At 38.8% G+C, this 20,122-nt stretch overlaps 1 protein-coding gene across 1 annotated transcript in view; it reads right to left on the bottom strand.

Annotated features, from left to right (window-relative positions):
• Window positions 1-753: 753 nt before the first annotated feature.
• The window catches only part of LOC106884243 (stromelysin-2), a 35,536-nt gene continuing 16,167 nt past the window's right edge, over window positions 754-20,122 (bottom strand). The window contains exons 6-11 of the mRNA XM_089341043.1: window positions 17,640-17,879; window positions 10,972-11,037; window positions 7,625-7,780; window positions 4,901-5,052; window positions 4,059-4,207; window positions 754-980 (exon numbers count right to left, since the gene is read on the bottom strand). Of these exons, the coding sequence (XP_089197169.1) occupies window positions 887-980; window positions 4,059-4,207; window positions 4,901-5,052; window positions 7,625-7,780; window positions 10,972-11,037; window positions 17,640-17,879 (857 nt within the window). The 3' untranslated portion in view covers window positions 754-886. The remainder of the gene's footprint in view (window positions 981-4,058; window positions 4,208-4,900; window positions 5,053-7,624; window positions 7,781-10,971; window positions 11,038-17,639; window positions 17,880-20,122) is intronic.

The following is a 20,122-nucleotide window of genomic DNA, read 5'->3' as shown; positions in this document are numbered from 1 at the left end:
ACGAAATGAAAAAAATGTATTTTGTATTTTAAAGCAGCTGAAGGAAACTAACTATCAGGACTTGGTCGACGAGAGACTTGTCAAGAGAAGACACGTGGCCTCATTTCTGATAGAAATCGGTTGCCGCGGCTTTCCATCTAAGTCGGTGTGCTATTTCCGATTGAAGAATGGTTTGGAAACCAGACAACTAAAGAAAGCCACTAAGGAGATAGACGTGGCAGATGAAACTGGTTCGAGGGAGCTGTGGTTGATAAGAGACTGCATGTGGAACCCTTCCGCTGGCAAATAATAATAATTCAATCCTTACCGTCCCATTAAGTCGAAGTGTACAGGCTAAGGGACGAAACGTATGTGATCTGAGAAATCTGCTGATGATACGGAAATATTTTCGACATTGCAATGGATTTAGAAGAACTTGCAAAAATTCTGAGTATTTCCTGCAGTTTCTTCGTGAGCACAAAGCATCTACGCTTGTTTATTTCACCTGTAAAAACCCCCAAAAAACAAATGGTCCTCCGGATGTCTGGTATCTGCGATGTGACTGGCTATGCTGGAGCATGTCGTGACTCTTGTGCTCTACTTCTCAAACATTTTAAGAGAAAGGGTTTTGTGGAAAATCCTCAACTAGGAATCTTTTACGAGAACTAATAAATATGTCTGAAATCCTGGGATGCTTAGCTTATCCACCGGAAAAAAGTAAAGACGTTTTAAAAACATAGTTGTACTAAAATAAAAGAAAAAAGAAAACACTGGTCCAATGAAATGATTTAATTATTAATTAACATCAAATATTTGTTGAAATTGACAAAAAAGTTTAATTCTCTTTTTATCTACGAATTATGTCCCTTGAACATGGTAAAGTGAAAGAGAAAACACGCGTGACTAGCTATTTTGATATCTTTTTACAGGGTCCCAGCAAGCTTTCCATATCCTTTTCCGATTCTGTGACAATTTGGTCGTCAGAGTTCATGACGAAATATCTACAAATAAAGACATTTGATGATAAAATTTTAAATCATACATAGATACAAATGCATGCGCACACATATTTATCAACAAACATACATACATGTATGCATGCATATGTTTACACTTCGGAAACGAGAAAAAGCTGAAAAGCCTGCAGAATTCGAACGCCGTGTTTGCTGTAAACTTTGTAGCTGTGCTAACCACTGCCACAAAGCAATATCAAAAGTTTGACCATCGAAATTGGAAGATTTAACCCAAATCATTAAGATTACATATAGTAGAAACTTGTCGACGGAGATTACATTCAACACAGTATCATCAATGTATGGTACTATACGTATATATATATATATATATATATATATATATATATATATATATATATATATATATATATATATATGTGTGTGTGTGTGTGTGAAGGACTGTTCCAACGAAGTCGCGTATTGTCCTTGCCTTCGAAATGCGGAGTAGATGGAACAGGGACAACTGAAGAAAGGAAATATTCTTTATGTTGCATGTCTCGTTTCACTGTTTGTTTTTTTTCGTTGTTCGAAAAAGAGTTCGTTTTCTGTCTTCGTTTATCATTGTGTTTAACATTTTTTGTGATGTCCTGTACCCATATATGCATGTATGTATACATATAGATGTAGGTATGCACAAATATGTATGAATATATGCATATATTTATATATTATTTATATTATTATATGATCGAACGCCACGCATCCCTTTCCAAGTAAGTTTTATCTTAATAATTACGATGCGCACTCTTCTACTATCTCTTCTCTGTCTATCTCTGTCCCTCTCTTGTTCTTCATCCTTTCTGTTTTTCTCTCCCACCATTTCCCTATTCTTATCTCCCTTTCACCGTTCCCTCTCTCTCTCACTCTTCCTCCTTGACTATCTCGTTGCTGAGACGTGACGAAAGGGGATCTCTCTTTCTGTCCACCTCCTTGCTAAAGAAAAGACGTGACTTTTCCTGTCTCCTCATGGCTCGTCTACCTAGCGTTCATAATAATTTCTCTATCGTCTTGGCCCAACAACCCTCAACATTTGTTTTTACTGTCTTGTCCTCACTGTCCTGTTCTTGTTAACACTTTCACTCTCCGCAAAAAATCCCAAATTGTATTTAATTTGCTTTGTGGGAAACACTGTTCCAACGAAGTCGCGTATTGTCCTTGCCTTCAAAACGCGGAGTAGATGGAACAGGGACAACTGACGAAGGGATATACTCTTTATGTTGCATGTCTCGTTTCTCTGTTTTTTCGTTCGAAAAAAGTTCGTTTTCTATGTTTTCGTTTTTATGTTTTCGTTTCTCATTGCGTTTAACGTTTTTTGTACCCATATATGCATGTATATATACATATAGATGTAGGTATGTACATATATGTATGAATATATGCATATAGCTATATGTTTATATTATATATATATATATATATATATATATATATATATGACGGACTCTCTCGTCGAAGACAACATATAAGCGTTCAGCGTTTGCCGAACGACCTGCACAAATAATTTGTATATTGTGATTAAATGTATGAGCTGTATATATATATATATATATATATATATATATATATATATATATATATATATATATACATACATATATATATATATATATACAATATACATACATACATGTATATATATATGTATATATATATATATATACACACATACATGTATGTATATATACATACATATGCGCACACACACACATATATATATATACTATACACATGTATATACATATACTACATGCATATGCTATATACATACATAGATATATATGTATATATATGTATGCATATACATGTATATATATGTATATGTCTATACAGAAAAGGAAGAATTTCGATTATCCCCACGTGGTGAGTTGTAATATATATAAGAAATTATCGAAGGAAAATACACACACTTTACATAGTTTTAATATAATTTCTAAAATAATCTACCGGTTTCGCTTTCGCTATTCATGAAATTTAGATGTAATTATTTGAATACGTAATTTTGTAAGAAGAAACTTTTTGGTCCATGTTGTGCATGACATTTTTGATACACACACACACACATACATAGATGGAGCAGCTGCTGTGTCGAAAAATAGAAATGGGAAGAAGTGAGGTGTGCGGGGGAGAGAGAGAGAAAAAATGATATAGAGAGGAGGAAACAAAGCAATGGGTGAGCAGGTTAAAAGATGAGTACAAATAATAAATGAGTATATGCATATATACGTACATCTATGTACATACTTACATCTACCTGTATATATAGGCGCATATCTGGGTACAATACATTGCAAACAAAACGCAGACAAAATGATAAACAGGGTACAGAAAACACACAGGCCACATAGAGAACATTTCCTTCATCAGCTGCCACCGTTCTAACACTGGCGTTTCGAAGAGTTAGGGCAGGACGCATCGTTAAAATGGCTCTTCCCACGGACCACAAATTAAATTTGTACCATGGAGGAATGTAGTGGCGGACAGAAAACAAGACAGGAAAACGAAACAGTAGAATAAACAAAAAAGGCTATACGGCCAGACGTGGAAGAATGTGTGTATATTGAACGCTGTGAAGCAACGAACTGGAAGGAAGAGGGACGAAGAATAGTTCGTGTGCATGCTTGGCGATGTCCAAGAAAGAAAGGAAGTAAAGCTGGACACATGTGACCAGCGAGGGGTAAGGAGAAAGAGTGGTAGAGGGAGAAAAAAGGGGAGGAAGTAAAAAATAGGCGAGCAATGAGAGACAGGAGGAAGAGAGAGATGTAGTAGTAACAGAAGGAAGAACGAGAGGGGGAAAAAGAAAATATAAAGTTCAAAACTTACTTGCAGGGATGACGCGTGCGTTCGATCATGTAATACAAATAATAAATGAGTATATGCATATATACGTACATGTATGTACATACTTACATCTACCTGTATATATAGATGCATATCTGGGTACAGGACATTGCATGAACTTATCACATCTGTATAGTAGTTATCACTGCATCAATGCTGACGTCACACGTAAAAAAAAGGAAAAGAAAATAACAACCCATTTCTGAAGAGAAAAATTTCACTTACTTTTCACCTGAAAGGAAAACGATTTGTTTGCCGTCTGACAGAATGACATCAACATGTTTTGGTACTCCAATGAAGAGGTCGTGATGCTTCAAAGTTGATTCGGGAGTCAATAGTTCATAATATGTCACCCATTCTCTCATACTGTCATTCTGAAAGACGCATAAACATTTAATAATAATAATAATAATAATAATAATAATAATAATAATAATAGCAATAATAATAATAATAATAATATATATATATATATATATATATATATATATATATATATATATATATATATATATAAAAAATTAAAAAAGGGTTATATGATAGTGTATAGAGGAATATATTAAAAGAGTTCCAACTCTGTTTTTTATGTTTAATTTATATTCTTATAAAATTAATGTGGGATATAGAATACTGGTGTGTTTACGTCCCCGTAACCTAGCGGTTCGGCATGAAAGACCGATAGAATAAGTACTAGGCTTACAAAGAGTAAGTCCTGGGGGTCGATTTGCTCGACTAAAGGCAGTGCTCCAGCATGGCCACAGTCAAATGACTGAAACAAGTAAAAGAGTAAAAAAGATAATTGTAAACAGTGACGAAAACTACAAAGATCCTGGTGTTGTAATTAATATCTAACTTGTATAGCATATTTCCTTCTCTGGAATAAACTAAAATCTCCCGCTTACTTTGAAGAAAGCCATTCATATAAAATATATATAAAATCCTCGTATTTAGTTTAAACAATACAACACAACATAGTTCACTTATTAACAATGAATAAAAATAATTTGCCATGTACACAAGCAATGATTTGAATTAAATTGAACAAACATAACAAAGGACTGACTTACTTTGAATACGAACACTCGCTCTATTTGTTCAAAATCTCTCATGATCATGGCAGCGTCTGGTTTACTGAACACAGCATCACGATGAGTTTTGGGGTAGCCGTAGTTTGAGTAGAACTTACCACCGCTTAGAGAATATGACCATACCTGGTTGTCTGTATATTTAAAGAGCAAAAAAAAAAAAAAAAGAAATCGGTCAATGCGGTCCTGTCGATATGCATTTCGTTGTAAGAAGTTTGCTTCCTAACCACATGGTTCCGGGTTCAGTGGCACCTTGGGCAAGTGTTTGTTTTTGTATAGCCTCGGGTCGACCAAAGCCTTGTGAGTGGATTTGGTCGACAGAAATTGAAAGAAGCCCATTGTATATACCTATGATATAAATCCCGTTCTTTGTGCGTGTGTAAAAGATTATAAGTGCCGTATTTTCCAACTGATTTTCTCCAGACTGGGGACATACATTACTTATGTTCCAGAGATGGTTTGAGACTTAAAATTTTTCACGTAATGAGTAACGGGGCCCTTGGGGGCAGAAATATGGGTTACGTGGAGAAGGGAGGTAACTCTCTGCGGAGTAATTTTCAGAAATTGATTGTTTCTCTTACATCCATTGGTCAAAAAATTATCACAATCTCATCTAATATATTAAAAAGAGATGTGTGTGTATTCGCTTTTCACATGTATCTCTAGCTCTCTATCCATATTTATCTCTATATCTATCTGTCTATATCTTATCTATCTATCTTATTTGTCTAGCTAGCTAATTCTCTCTCCTCCTCTTTCTCTCCCTCTCTCTCGCCTCTCCCCCTCTCTCTCGCCTCTCTCCCTCCCCCTCTGCCTCTCCCCTCTCCCATCCCCCTATCTCGCCTCTCCCTCCATATATATATCACTCAATCTCTATTGTTTTCCCTTTCACTTTTCAGACACTATTGCTTTCACTTGAAGCTCAATCACTATTGTTTTCACTGTAAGTTTTCAATCACTATTTACAAACAACAACGACAAATTACTGACAGAAAGAAGTTCACAATTACTGACGAAAGTAATTTCATACATAATTTACTGACAAAAGTAACTTCATAAATTTCACTTCAATCCGTACACTTCGTTAAATTTGCCTACAAATTTCTTATTTACTTTTATAACGTTTTGTGTTTTTGTTGTTGAGAAGTAACTTTCGAAAATTTCACTTAAATCCGTACACTTAGTTAATTTCCCTAAAACTTTCTTATTTACTTTTGCAACAGTTTTGTGTTTTTCTGTTGTTAACGGCTTTTTTCGGGTTCCATCGATACTGGCTCTTTGGTTCAGTAAGTGACAAATTTCACTTCAACTCGTACAGTTCTTTATTTTCCATAAAAATGTCGTTTGCTTTCTACCTGCCGTATTAAGAAATATAATTTTCATTATCCACTTATTTTTATTGTTTACTATCTTCTGTACCCGTGTGTTTCTGTATACGTATATTACCATGCCTTGAAGTAAAGTATCAAATTTGTCTATAATGTCAAGGTCAACCAAAAGAATGTCTCTGTCCAGGGAAAGAGAGACAGCTGCTGAAAAGGAAGCATATCAAGAAAGGAACAGACTGCACTACAAAAGCCAGAGCATCTCAAACTGATGAACAGAGGTATGCACGGCTGACAAGGAATAGGATTTCCACTGCAGAACGAAGAACAGTCACAACAGCTCAGAGAAGCAACTTCTATGAAGCAGCTTTCAATTATGATCCAGCCGTTCATTATGCAGATGACACTAGAGTTTCCATTGGTGCAATGACAACTGAGTGCATACATTGTAAAGCAAAGAAGTAGTCTGGAGAGACACCTGCATTGTGCTGCAGTGGTGGAAAGGTTAAACTCCCTGCAATCCCCCAACTTCCAGAGCCATTGAAGAAATGGTTGTCATCAGCTGACCAATATTCCAAGCACTTCCAAAACAAAATTAGACAACATAATGCTGCACTACAGATGACATCATTTGGAGCCACAAGAGATTTAACTGAGCCAGTTAAATTCAAGATTCAAGATTCAAGGTCAGATTTATCATCGGATTGGCTCTCTACTATTTCTATCAAATGAATCACCAAAATCAGCCTTTCATTGTTTATAATCTGTACTTGTCTTTTGGTTACGAAATAAGCTACACAAAACGTGTAAGACGAGTCGGGCTATCGGTCGACTCCATCGTAAAGTTCGCTGCACCGCCTTCCTTTGGCCGTAAGGTGCAAACAATTTCTATCTTTCTGATGGCTATGGCAAAAAAAGTTGTGTGATGGACGTGATTGAAAGGGCTGAAGACAGGCACTTTTATCTTCGGCCAAGCCCTTATCAACAGTTGGAAAGCAAAGTGAGGGTGGAGAGAGAAGTGCTATAGCCCAGTAAATTTGTTAAAAGTAGTGAGAGTGACTCGAGTTAGTGGATCCACTCTAAGCATGCACCTGTAGGCTGGAATTTACTGAAGAGAGAGGAGCACTTACAATCGTGCATCTGGTGAGCAGGGTAACTCGGGATCTGTCGTTCCCGACTGAAGTTCCTCAGTCGCCCTTGGCTTGTACTCCCCCTGTTGTCATTTTATTGTTGTTATTGCTTTTATGGTTTACAAGTATTTTATATAGACTCCACTGTCCTTTATTTTGTGTCATCCTTGTGTTTTGTGTGCGACGTTTGTGGGCAATAAAGAAAGAGTTATAATTATTTTATGAATTAAGTTATTGCTTTTTTGCCTTACTCTTGAATAGCAATGCTTTGTGAAGATCTTGGGAGAATACGGCTGCATCTACAGAGTTTGGGGCATCGGGAAATACTCTTTTTGTCTTTTTCTTGCGTCCTGTAGACCCATCAATGACAAAAAGATTATCAACGAAGAGATATGTGCTGGATCCAACTGCAAAAAAAAAAAAGAAAATGTAAAAAATAGAAATAGAAATAAAAATAGACAAAAAAATTAAAAAAGATAAAAAAGTAAAAAAAATAGATAAAAAATAAAAATAGGTGAATAAAAATAAAAGTAAACAATAAAAGTAAACAATAAAATAAAAAATAAAAAATGAATAAAAAATAAAAATAAGATTGAATAAAATATAGAAATTAAAAATGAATAAAAAATAAATAAGAATAAAAAGTGAATAAAGAATAAAGGAAATAAGAAATAAAAACATTAAAAATGAATAAAATTAAAAATTAAAAGTGAATAAAAAATAAAGTAACATATAACATTTTATTTAAAAATTCTAAATGAGTTTCTTACTCTGGATTCAACACACTGCGCGCGCACATTCACACACACACACACACACACACACACACACACACACACACACACACACACACACACACACACACACACACACACGGACATGCATACATACATGAATGCATACATAAATACATGCATACGTATATATATATATATATATATATATATATATATATATAAATAAATATATGCATATGTATATACACGCATATATGTATACATGCATACACACGCACATTTATATATATGCATATATACATATATATATATATATATGTATATATATGTGAGTGTACATATATATAAACATTAAATATATACATGTACATTTTTCTATGCATGTATACGTATATATATATATATTTTATATATACGTATCTATATATGAATAGATATTTACAAACACACACAGACACACACGCACACACACGTCTGTGGCAATATACTTCACTTTATCGTGCAGTTACTGTTAATACCTAATTTAGAGAATTAACATATATATATATATATATATATATATATATATATATATATATATATATATATATATATATATATATATATATATATACGACAAGTTCTTTTTATTTCTCGTCAATCAAATCCACTCACAACCTTTAGTCACTCGCGGGGTTATTGTAGAAGACACTTGCTGAAGTGCCTAGGAAGTATCTTCTGGCATCTTGGGTCTTCTATATAAATATAGAAGATAAAATAAAGAAACATTTAGGGCAGCATTTCTCAACCGGGGTTCCCCGGAACCTTAAAGTTCCGCAAAAGGTTCCTAGGGGTTCCGCAAGAAAGAGTGAGATAGGCTAATGCTAATCTCATGATTATAATATCACTATACATGCACAGTTGGTTATTGTAATCTTGTAATATAGACATCATTCTATCTAATCTATTATGTTATCAAAAAGATAAATATAATAACAATTGGGGATATATATAGTAATCTCTGAAATTCAAGGACACCCTATATATATATATATATATATATATATATATATATATATATATATATATATATATATATATATATATATATATATATATATATATATATATATATATATATATATATATATATATATATATATGTATGTATGTATATATAATTATATGTATAGATGCAGCACGAAGTTTTTGTCAGTGAACAGGTCGTGGTTTCAAAGCGACGAAAATATTTTGACACAAATTAAATTTAAATGTTGAAGCGAAACTAACGGTTTTTGTGTGTTCTTAAATGGCTTACAAACATCTTCCACGTTGCAATTATATATATATATATATATATATATATATATATATATATATATATATATATATATATACTTTATTTAAAAGCAGCAGAAATATAACAAAAAAACCGTTACTAACGGTTCTTTTGTTATATTTCTGCTGCTTTTAAATAAAGCATATTACTCTACCTCTGGTATTTGAGTACTCTTTTTTCCACCTTGTTGCACATTCCATGTGCTTACTCCGGTATATATATATATATATATATATATATATATATATATATATATATATGAGATTTATCACGTGAACTACGATGAAAAAAATATGAGAAAGATATGGTATATATTTTTCTTGTGCAGGGGTTCCTTGAGACATGTAATTTATTTTAAGGGTTACACAAGGGTAAAAAGGTTGAGAAACACTGATTTAGGGTTACCGAGAAGAAAATTAGGTGGGTGAGGGAATTGGTGACAAAATGTCTTCCATCTTTTTTCTTTTACGTGTTTCAGTCAAGTGCGGCAGCGTGGGCGGGAGCAGGGGAACGAGCCAGGTTGGGAGGTTGGGTTGGGGAAGAAGCTGTGAACCAAGAGGTCCCGTAGGTTGTGGGCTCGTTTGAAGGAGGGGAGGGGTCGATTAGGGAAGATGTGGGAGGTGGAGGGGTCGGACTGGAGGCGCCGAAAAGCTCGGAGAATGGAGCGTTGGAGGGGTAGGGTGGTGGGATGGTAGGTGAGGGGAAAAGGGAGGCGGGAAACGGCAGGGCGGGTTCGGGGGGAGAGAGCAGATGCACGGTCCACAGAACGTGCTCTGGCAAGGGCGGTGTGGATGGTGGTGGGTGGATATCCACGCAGGCTAAAGTGGTGAGCTAAAGTGGGGCACCGCCTTGGAGAATTTTTAGTCGAATGAATCGACACTAGTATTCATTTTTTAAAGCCTGTTCCTTATTCTATCAGTCTGTTTTGTCGAACCGCTAAGTTACTGGGACGTAAACACATCAGCCCCCCCCCATATACACACACACACATGCACGCATACACACGTTCAGTTTCCGTCATACCAAATCCACTCACAGGTCTTTAGTTGGGTCGAGGCCATAGTGGAAGGCATTTGACTAAGATGCCACGCAGTGGGACTGAACCCGGAACCATGTGGTCGGGAAGCAAACTTTTTATTATACAGCCACGCTTGCGCATGCGCTGGGAAAATATGTTAATGATCTTCTTATAAAAAACGATAAACGTCGGCCTTTCAAAGCCTAGCCACGCTCATGGGTCCGGTTTCTATGGCGCATGTGTTCCCCCCAGCTGGACGGGACGCGAGTCCATCGCAGCGTTACTCAAGAAACAGGAAGAAAGAGTGAGAGAAAGTTGGGGCCAAAGAGTACAACAGGGGTAGCCACCACCCCCTGCCGGAGCCTCGTGGAGCTTAGGTGTTTTCGCTCAATAAACACTTATAACGCCCGGTCTGGGAATCGAAACCGCGGTCCTCCGTACGCGAGTCCGCTGCCCTAACCATTGGACCATTGCGCCTCCACATTTTCTTCTTATAAGCAATGAAAAAAAACTTATTTCCTTTACCTTTCATGGCTGCAGTTATGGTTGTATATTTATGGCCACAGAATCCTTTATTTTCTTCCTTAGCGCCTGTCAAATGAAATCAAAAAATTGGAACATCAGTGATGCACAGTGAAACTGATATTTGCAGAAAATATGATCCAGTTGAAAAAAAGCAACAACAAAAACACACAAGAAAATGGTATAAAAATCTCCACTTAATATGTTCCCGTGTATGTTTAATCTTTAAAATTTTATTTGTTTCAGTCATTGGGATGCGACCATGCTGGGGCATCGACTCGAAAAGTTTAGTCGTACAAATCGACCGCAGTGCTTATTTTTAAAGTCGGGTATTTTCTAGTAGTGTCTTTGGCGGAACTGCTAAATTACGTAGACACCGGTTGTCAAGCCGTGAAGGGAACAAACAAACGCAGACACACACATACATGCCTTATATATATATATATATATATATATATATATATATATATATATATATATATATATATATATATATATATACTATAAAAAGAGACAGATCCTCTGAAGTGAAATCATATCTGAAGAACCTACAAGAATAGGTGCAAGCGCTTATATTTATAAAACATGTGACATATTAATAAAAATCTGTAACTGTACAACCATTCAGATATCTGGGTACCTTATTATGTTTTCTAATACGTAATTCCTGTACATCACCTTCCAATGGCCGCAGCTCTAAGCTGAAACTATAAGAATATATATATATTCTCCAGTTTCACTGGTCCCACTCCCGAACTATACGGTCGGTATATCGACGACTGTATCGGTGCCACCTCACTCTCCCGCGAACATCTTGACTCGTTCCTCTCTTTCGTTCAGTCTTTCCATCCTGCCCTCCACTTCTCCTGTACTGTCTCTGACACCTCTGTCCCCTTTCTCGACATTTCGGTCAGCATCCTCCACTCCGCCCTTAGCACCTCCATCCACTACAAACACACAGACTCACACTCCTATCTCAACTTCTCCTCCTCCCACCCTAGACACACAAAACTTTCTATCCCCTATTCCCAATTCCTCCGTCTACGCAGACTTTGTAGCGACAGCCATGACTTTGAGACTCAGTCTCAACTCATGGCTCACCACTTTAGCCTGCGTGGATATCCACCCACCACCATCCACACCGCCCTTGCCAGAGCACGTTCTGTGGACCGTGCATCTGCTCTCTCCCCCCGAACCTGCCCTGCCGTTTCCCGCCTCCCTTTTCCCCTCACCTACCATCCCACCACCCTACCCCTCCAACGCTCCATTCTCCGAGCTTTTCGGCGCCTCTAGTCCGACCCCTCCACCTCCCACATCTTCCCTAATCGACCCCTCCCCTCCTTCAAACGAGCCCACAACCTACGGGACCTCTTGGTTCACAGCTTCTTCCCCAACCCAACCTCCCAACCTGGCTCGTTCCCCTGCTCCCGCCCACGCTGCCGCACTTGCCCTTACCTCTCCAACACCACCCTCCTCACCAGCACCCATCACCGACTCCTTCACCTGCACGTCTACCAACATCATATATTGCCTCTCCTGCTCTCTCTGCCAATCCCTGTACATCGGACAAACGGGGCGCCGCCTGGCCGACCGATTCGCGGAACACCTCCGAGATATCAACGTCGGCAATGACACCCCGGTGTCACGCCACTTCCGTTCTGCCGGCCACTCCTTGCGGCAACACCTGTCTGTGTTTGGATTGTCCATGCACAGGGGCCATCCAGACTCCCGTTTGCGCCGTGAACAGGGATTAATCTTCTATCTTCGCTCCTTTGCGCCATATGGGCTCAACTCCCCTCCACTCTTCATCTAACCCCCTCCTCCTGTCTCTCTCCCCCACCCTCCCTCCTACCACCCATCTCTCCCCTCCCCCACCTCCTGCTCCGATTCCTACTTCTTTGTACGTCTCTTCACCTCTCTTCATACTTCTCTCCACTCCCACTTCTCTTCACCCCTACTCTTTCTCTCCTCTCTCTTACTCTCTCTCACTCTCTTCTCTCGTACTCCCCCCTCTCTCACTCTTACTCTCTACACTCTTACTCTCCTACTCTCTACACTCTTACTCTCTTACTCTCTCACCCTTACTCTTTTACTCTCTCACCCTTACTCTCTCACTCTCTTCCCCTCTCTCTCACTCTCTTTCTCCCCCCCATACCCCTCTTCCCTCTCTCACTCTCTTTCTCCCCCCCCCCCCATACCCACCTTCCCCTCTTTATCTCCCCCCATACCCACCTTCCCCCTCTCTTAATCCACCTTCCCTCTCTTATACCCACCCTCTCTCCTCTCTTCCTCTCCCCTCCCATACCCATCTTCCCCCTCTCTTACATCCACCTTCCCCTTCTCCCTCCTCGTCAACACCCTCTCATAAGCTCATCCCACCACACCCCAACACACTCTACCCCACTCTACCTTCCCACTCTACCTTCCCACTCCACCCCATCCAATTCCTTACACCCACCACCCACCCCTACCCACAGACCCCTACCTCTACCCCACCCTAAGCCTAACCCACACTCCACCCATGCCTTCCCCACCTCCCAACACCCTCACATCACACCACACCAATACCCTCGCATCACACCACGCACACCACACCAATACCCTCGCATCACACCACGCACACACTACAACTGACCAACTACTTTCTCCCTTTCTCCCTTCCCCATTTTCACACTACATACGTCAAGATCACCAGCATTCTACCTCCCACACACAGCCCCTCGTTCCCGATCACCGTTTGTTATCTCCCCCTTTCTTAGCTCTCCTGAAATAAGAATTTCTAACTTCCGGTCAGTCATTGTTATGATCGGCCATTATTATGATTGACCGTTGACTGAACACTATTCAATTTTTTTTCTCCGTGTTTTTCTCCTTGTCTCCGTATTCTTTCTGTTGAAGAGCGTAGCTCGAAACGTCAAAGACTTTCCGTATTCCCGAGCGTCATACTAATATATACTTTTGTTATTTACACCACCTGTCCTCGTCTGTTGTTATTATTTGTATATTCTCCCATATATATATATATATATATGTATAACATATGAGGAGTTTTCGTCAGGGTGACTCAAACTAAATAGGTATAAGCTCTGAGTACTCAAATAGCTTTACCACTAAAACCTCGGTTTGAACTGCAGTTGAAGGTGTGAATTTGCGACTACCTCATCGAAAGCGGCTAGAAGCGGCTTCCCCCTTGAATCAGTAGGTATACATTAAAGTAGAAAAGAAAAGGCAAAGAATTTGGCAAGACGTTATTTAATTTAGCTATATAATAAAAGGTTTTGATAGTCTCAGACAGCTATTTCTAGAATTACCCTAGCTATTGGAACATTGTGACGAGCGTGGATTCCATTGCTGAGTATTCCGTTATCGGAGAGACATAGGTTATACATATGTAGCAGTGGAAGAAATTTCCTTTTCAATGATGGTTGACGTTCATTATGTCTAGAAAGGGAGAGGAAATCCAATAAATCCAGTTAGATCGGGTATTTCTTAGGTAAATCCATGTCCAGAGAAAAAGTTTTAGATAATAATCCATAACGAGGGAGAATGGATGTTAGTAGTTCCAAAGTTGGACAAACTTACGTACGTTTAACCTATCTCTCTCCGATAGCGGAATACTCAGCCTATGGAATCTTCGCTCGACAAGAGGTTACAATAGCTAGGATATGATAGAAACAACTATCAGAGACTATTTAAACCTTTTATCGTTTTGCTATATTAAATGTCCTTGTCAAGTCTTGCCAAACAGTCTGCCTTTTCTTTTCTACTTTAACCTATATATACATACATACATACATACATGCATACATACAAACAAAAATACCCTGTTGTTGATGTTGAAATTCCAATGAAGGAACTTTGGATCTAGGTTAGAAACCGGTTCTTTCTCTATTGGCAAGAAATCTTGAAACAAACTGAATAATGACATACATACATGCATGCATACATACATACATACATACATATATATATAGATATGTAACACACTACCTAAATCTCAATCTAGAGAAATTAGGCTTCTCAAAACCAGAAAGGAGAAAGATAATTTGAAAAGTACAGATCCAGCCCATCACTAGAACCATAACAATCTGTAAAATTTTTCAGAAGTTTATCATCTAAATATATATGAGCATGTCTATATATGCAAGTATACGCATGAGAATACATACATAAAACAAAACATACAAATTTGTACATATACATACATACATACATACATACATACAAACAAAAATACCCTGTTGTTGATGTTGAAATTGCAATGAAGAAGCCTTGGATCTAGGTTAGAAACCGGTTCTTTCTCTATTGGCAAGAAATCTTGAAATAAAACTGAACAATAACATACATACATACATGTTGTTGGCATTCCGTCGCTTATGACGACGAGGGTTCCAGTTGATCCGATCAACGGAACAGTCTGCTCGGGAAATTAACGTGCAAGTGGCTGAGCACTCCACAGATACGCGTAGCCTTAACGTAGTTCTCGGGGATATTCAGCGTGATACAGAGTGTGAGAAGGCTGGCCCTTTGAAATACAGGCACAACAGAAACAGGAAGTAAGAGTGAGAGAAAGTTGTGGTGAAAGAGTACAACAGGGTTCACCACCATCCCCTGCCGGAGCCTCGTGGAGCTTTTTGGGGAGGGACGCAGTCGATTAGATCAACCCCAGTAAGCAACTGATACTTAATTTATCGACTCCGAAAGGATGAAAGGCAAAGTCGACCTCGGTGGAATTTGAACTCAGAACGTAAAGACAGACGAAATACCGCTAAGCATTTCGCCCGGCTTGCTAACATTTCTTATTTCTTTATTGCCCACAAGGTGGAGGCGTAATGGCCCAGTGGTTAGGGCAGTGGACTCGCGGTCATAGGATCGTGGTTTCAATTCCCAGACCGGGCGTTGTGAGTGTTTATTGAGCGAAAACACCTAAAGCTCCACGAGGCTCCGGTAGGGGATGGTGACGAACCCTGCTGTACTCTTTCACCACAACTTTCTCTCACTCTTACTTCCCGTTTCTGTTGTGCCTGTAATTCAAAGGGTCAGCCTTGTCACACTGTGTCACGCTGAATATCCCCGAGAACTACGTTAAGGATACACGTGTCTGTGGAGTGCTCAGCCACTTGCACGTTAATTTCACGAGCAGGCTGTTCCGTTGATCGGCTCAACTGGAACCCTCGACGTCGTAAGCGACGGAGTGCCAACAGTGCCAACATTGCCCACAAAGGGCTAAACATAGAGGGGACAAACAAGGACAGACAAAGGGATTAAGTCGATTACATCGATCCCAGTGCGTAACTAGTACTTTATTTATCGACCCCGAAAGGATGAAAGGCAAAGTCGACCTCGGCGGAATTTGAACTCAGAACGTAATACAGACGAAATACCGCTAAGCATTTCGCCCGGCGCTCTAACGTTTCTGCAAGCTCGCCGCCTTTGAATATACAAGCGCTTATTGTGTTGGATGGACTTTGTGAAAGACAAGCATCCCCGAAGTTAATAACAATCTAGCAAATACCATACTCGGTTTAGTAAAACCATTGAGTATGTCACGAAGAGGGACTAATGGCAAAAATGGATTGACCGGTGTTGAGTTCACAATATCTCTTGTACAGCAGAATACTCCTCATGGAAACGGAACAGGATGGCAAAGAAGAGAAAAAAGCCAATATAATTTGAGGAAGGTTTGGTTGCAAGGTAAGAAGCTTGCTTTCCAACCACATGGTTCCGGGCTCAATCTCACTGCGTAACACCTTGGGCAAGTGGTCTTCTACTATAGCCTCAGGCTGACTAAAACCTTGTGAGTGGATTTGGTAGACAGGGTAGATATGTATACATCTATGTGTGTGTGTCTCTGTGCCTGTGTTTGTCCTCCACCATTACTTGACTGCTTGAAAACCGGTGTTGGTGTGTTTACGTCATTGTAACTTAGCAATTCGGCAAAAGAGACCGATAGAGTAAGTACTAGGCTTCAAAAAATAATGTCCTCGGATCAATTTGTCCGACTAAAACCCTTCAAGACGGTGCCCCAGCAAGTCCACAGTCAAATGACTGACACAAGTATAAGATAAAAGATACAAGGCATAAAGAAGCTCCATCGTGTCCGTCCAGTTAATTGTGACTTGATTGAATAACAAACCGATTAACTTGATGTTCTCTATTGAGCATTGTATGTCATTGAATTTAAGCTAATTTACCAAAAAAGTGTACCAGAGAAACGCATCATAGTAGGGCAAAGCATGGTGGCAAGCTGTCAGAACAGTTAGAGGCTCGTAAAAAAAATGCTTTGTAGTATTTCTCCTGATTGATTAGTTCAAATTCTGCCGAGGTCGACTTTGCTTTTCATCCTTGTGGGGTCGATAAAATAAGTACCAGTTGAGTACTGGGGTTGATGTAATCGACTTACACTCTCACCTAAAGTTGCTGGCCTCGTGCCAAAATGCCAAAATTTGAAGTCTTTCTTGAAGGGAAAAACATTCAATGACAACGCAATAGGTGCCGAAGCCAAATTACCTTTCAACCTTCAGGGAGATCGACAATATAGGGAACCATCAGAATCAGTTTAATCATTTGTACCTTATTCCAACCCCTGAACCTGTTTCTTTGCACCCATGTTACAAATAATTATTTACCCCCCCCCCCGCTTGTTTAGTTAGAATTAGAATCCCACTTACCATATAGCTTCTGTATGCGTTCAATATCATCCTTGTGCAAACCAGCCATGAAACCCTGGTAATAAGGGGCCATCATAGAATCAGAGACGTCAGAATGAGGCAGACCCAGGCTGTGACCGAATTCGTGGGCGGCAACAACTTCAAGGTTTTTTCCTGAGTGCTTATCCATTTGCCAGTCCTCTGAGTCATCAAAATGAATTTTCCCACTCTCTGGATAAAAAGCGTGAGCCAGGGTACCACCTAGAAATGAAAGCAGAATATATATATATATATAAAAAAAAAAACATTTTTCTTTCTGTCAATTTTTTTTTCTCTTTCTCTCCACTTAAAAAAAAAATAAAAACTCGATATAACTGAACTTTCAGTCATGCGTATCTGTTATGATGGTCAACGAACATTTACAGGAGTGGCTGTGTGGTAAGTAGCCTGCTTACCAACCACATGGTTCCGGGTTCAGTCCCACTGCGTGGCACCTTGGGCAAGTGTCTTCTACTATAGCCTCGGGCCAACCAAAGCCTATATATATATATATACAAATATATATATATTTGTATATATATATATATATGTGTGTGTGTGTGTTTGTGTGTCTATGTTTGTCCCCCCACCATCGCTTGACAACCGATGCTGGTGTGTTTACGTCCCCGTAACCTAGCGGTTCGGCAAAAAGAGACCGATAGAATAAGTACTAGGCTTACAAAGAATAAGTCCTGGGGTCGATTTTCTCGACTAAAGGCAGTGCTCCAGCATGGCCGCAGTCAAATGACAAGTAAAGAGTTATATTACTGTCTATCCCTGTGAAACTCATTGAAATTTCTGTGAACGTTTGAACATTTGATCGTTTAAACATGTTTTTCTGAATCTAATCTTGTAACTTCAAACTCTCCCAAACCCTTTATTTATTTATTTATTTATTTATTTTCACCGTTGATAAGCAAAAAGTTGTCGAAACCGGTTTGGTATTTGAAGAAATATATTACAAAATTTAAAAACGACTACACGTTTTGAGTTTCAGGTGCATTTTCAAACCACAAAACAAATTCTTCTGAATTTTTCTTGTGTGGAAATACACTTCTTCTTTCAATACACACACACACACACACACAGAAACATAGTGGCGGATTGGGTCTAAAAGTATTGGTTGCCAGGTGACTAAGGGTGGGTGGGTGGGGGGGGGGGGGTCCACCCGCAATGGTTGATATAACTTTAAACCAGATAAATTGTATTATTCACCTTCACAACTTTATATTATCATTTTTTATGTAAGAGATAAAAAACAAAATTTGGAACATTATCTCCTTAGATTTTTTTTTCCTTCAAGACATGGCTTGACAACGAGCAATAATTCTTAAAACTAAATATTTAAACCCTTTTTGTGTCTACATTATTTCTGCTCTAAATACTTTCGATGTCTGAATTTGTAGGTAAAAAATGAAAATCAATATATTTACGCATCATACAGTTAAGGAGAAGAAATTATTGAGGTGGAGTTTCAGATCAGGATGCCCACTTAAGTCTAATTTTCTTCGTTTTCACAGGAATTTTTCGAATTATATTTTTCACTCAGGCCTTCGTCGTCGTCGTCGTCGTCGTCGTCGTCGTCGTCGTCGTCGTCGTCGTCGTCGTCGTCGTCGTCGTCGTCGTCGTCGTCGTCGTGGTGGTGGTGGTGGTGGTGGTGGTGGTGGTGGTGGTGGTGGTGGTGGTGGTGGTGGTGGTGGGTGTGTGTGTGTGTGTGTGTGTGTGTGTGTGTGTGTGTGTGTGTGTGTGTGTGTGTGTGTGTGTGTGTGTGTGTGTGTGTGTGTGTGTGTGTGTGTGTGTGTGTGGATTTTTTATGAAATTCTTTTTGAAAATTTGTGCTATTTTTTCACCTCAGCCTCATCCTCCTGGCCGATATCAGCTAATTTTTTTTGGCACTACGTACTTTTGGCTGTTGTTTCTAGTACATCCTCGTTTCTTTGTTACTGTCACATGTGTTGATGTTTTTCCATAACTTTCTTTCTATAAGCATATTTTATAGAATGATGATACAGAAGTAACACACGCATGGTACATTGCAGGGATCTAAGCAACAACAAAAAATTTGAAATTCAAATCCCCACCTCCACCCAACCAGGCGAGGCTGTGTGTGTGTGTGTGTGTTTGTGTGTAGGTGTGTGTGTGTGTGTGTAAGGAAACAAAAAAGTATGCTATTACGATTTAGCAAAAAAAAAAAAAAAAAATAATTTCAATCCTTCCCCCAAATTTATTTGCTTTGTTTGCAGTTGACAAGACGTGATGTTATGCACAAAATGACAGCTTCCAAATCCTGAAAATTATCGAACTTTAAACCTCTATAACTTTTTAAAAACATTTTTCTCGAGAAGTGAAACAACTCCAGCAATTTTGCTGGGAATAGTACATTATTGTGCCAAATTTTAAAATTTTCGATAGACTTTAATTTTTGAAATGCTGGAAGCCAAATCATCTCAATTCCACCCGCCATT

This window comes from Octopus bimaculoides, chromosome 24 (genome assembly GCF_046866305.1).
Source record: "Octopus bimaculoides isolate indiv1 chromosome 24, ASM4686630v1, whole genome shotgun sequence".
Classification (NCBI taxonomy): domain Eukaryota; kingdom Metazoa; phylum Mollusca; class Cephalopoda; order Octopoda; family Octopodidae; genus Octopus; species Octopus bimaculoides.
The sequence above is the reverse complement of the archived record's forward strand: the minus strand, read 5'-3'. Positions and strand labels throughout refer to the sequence as shown.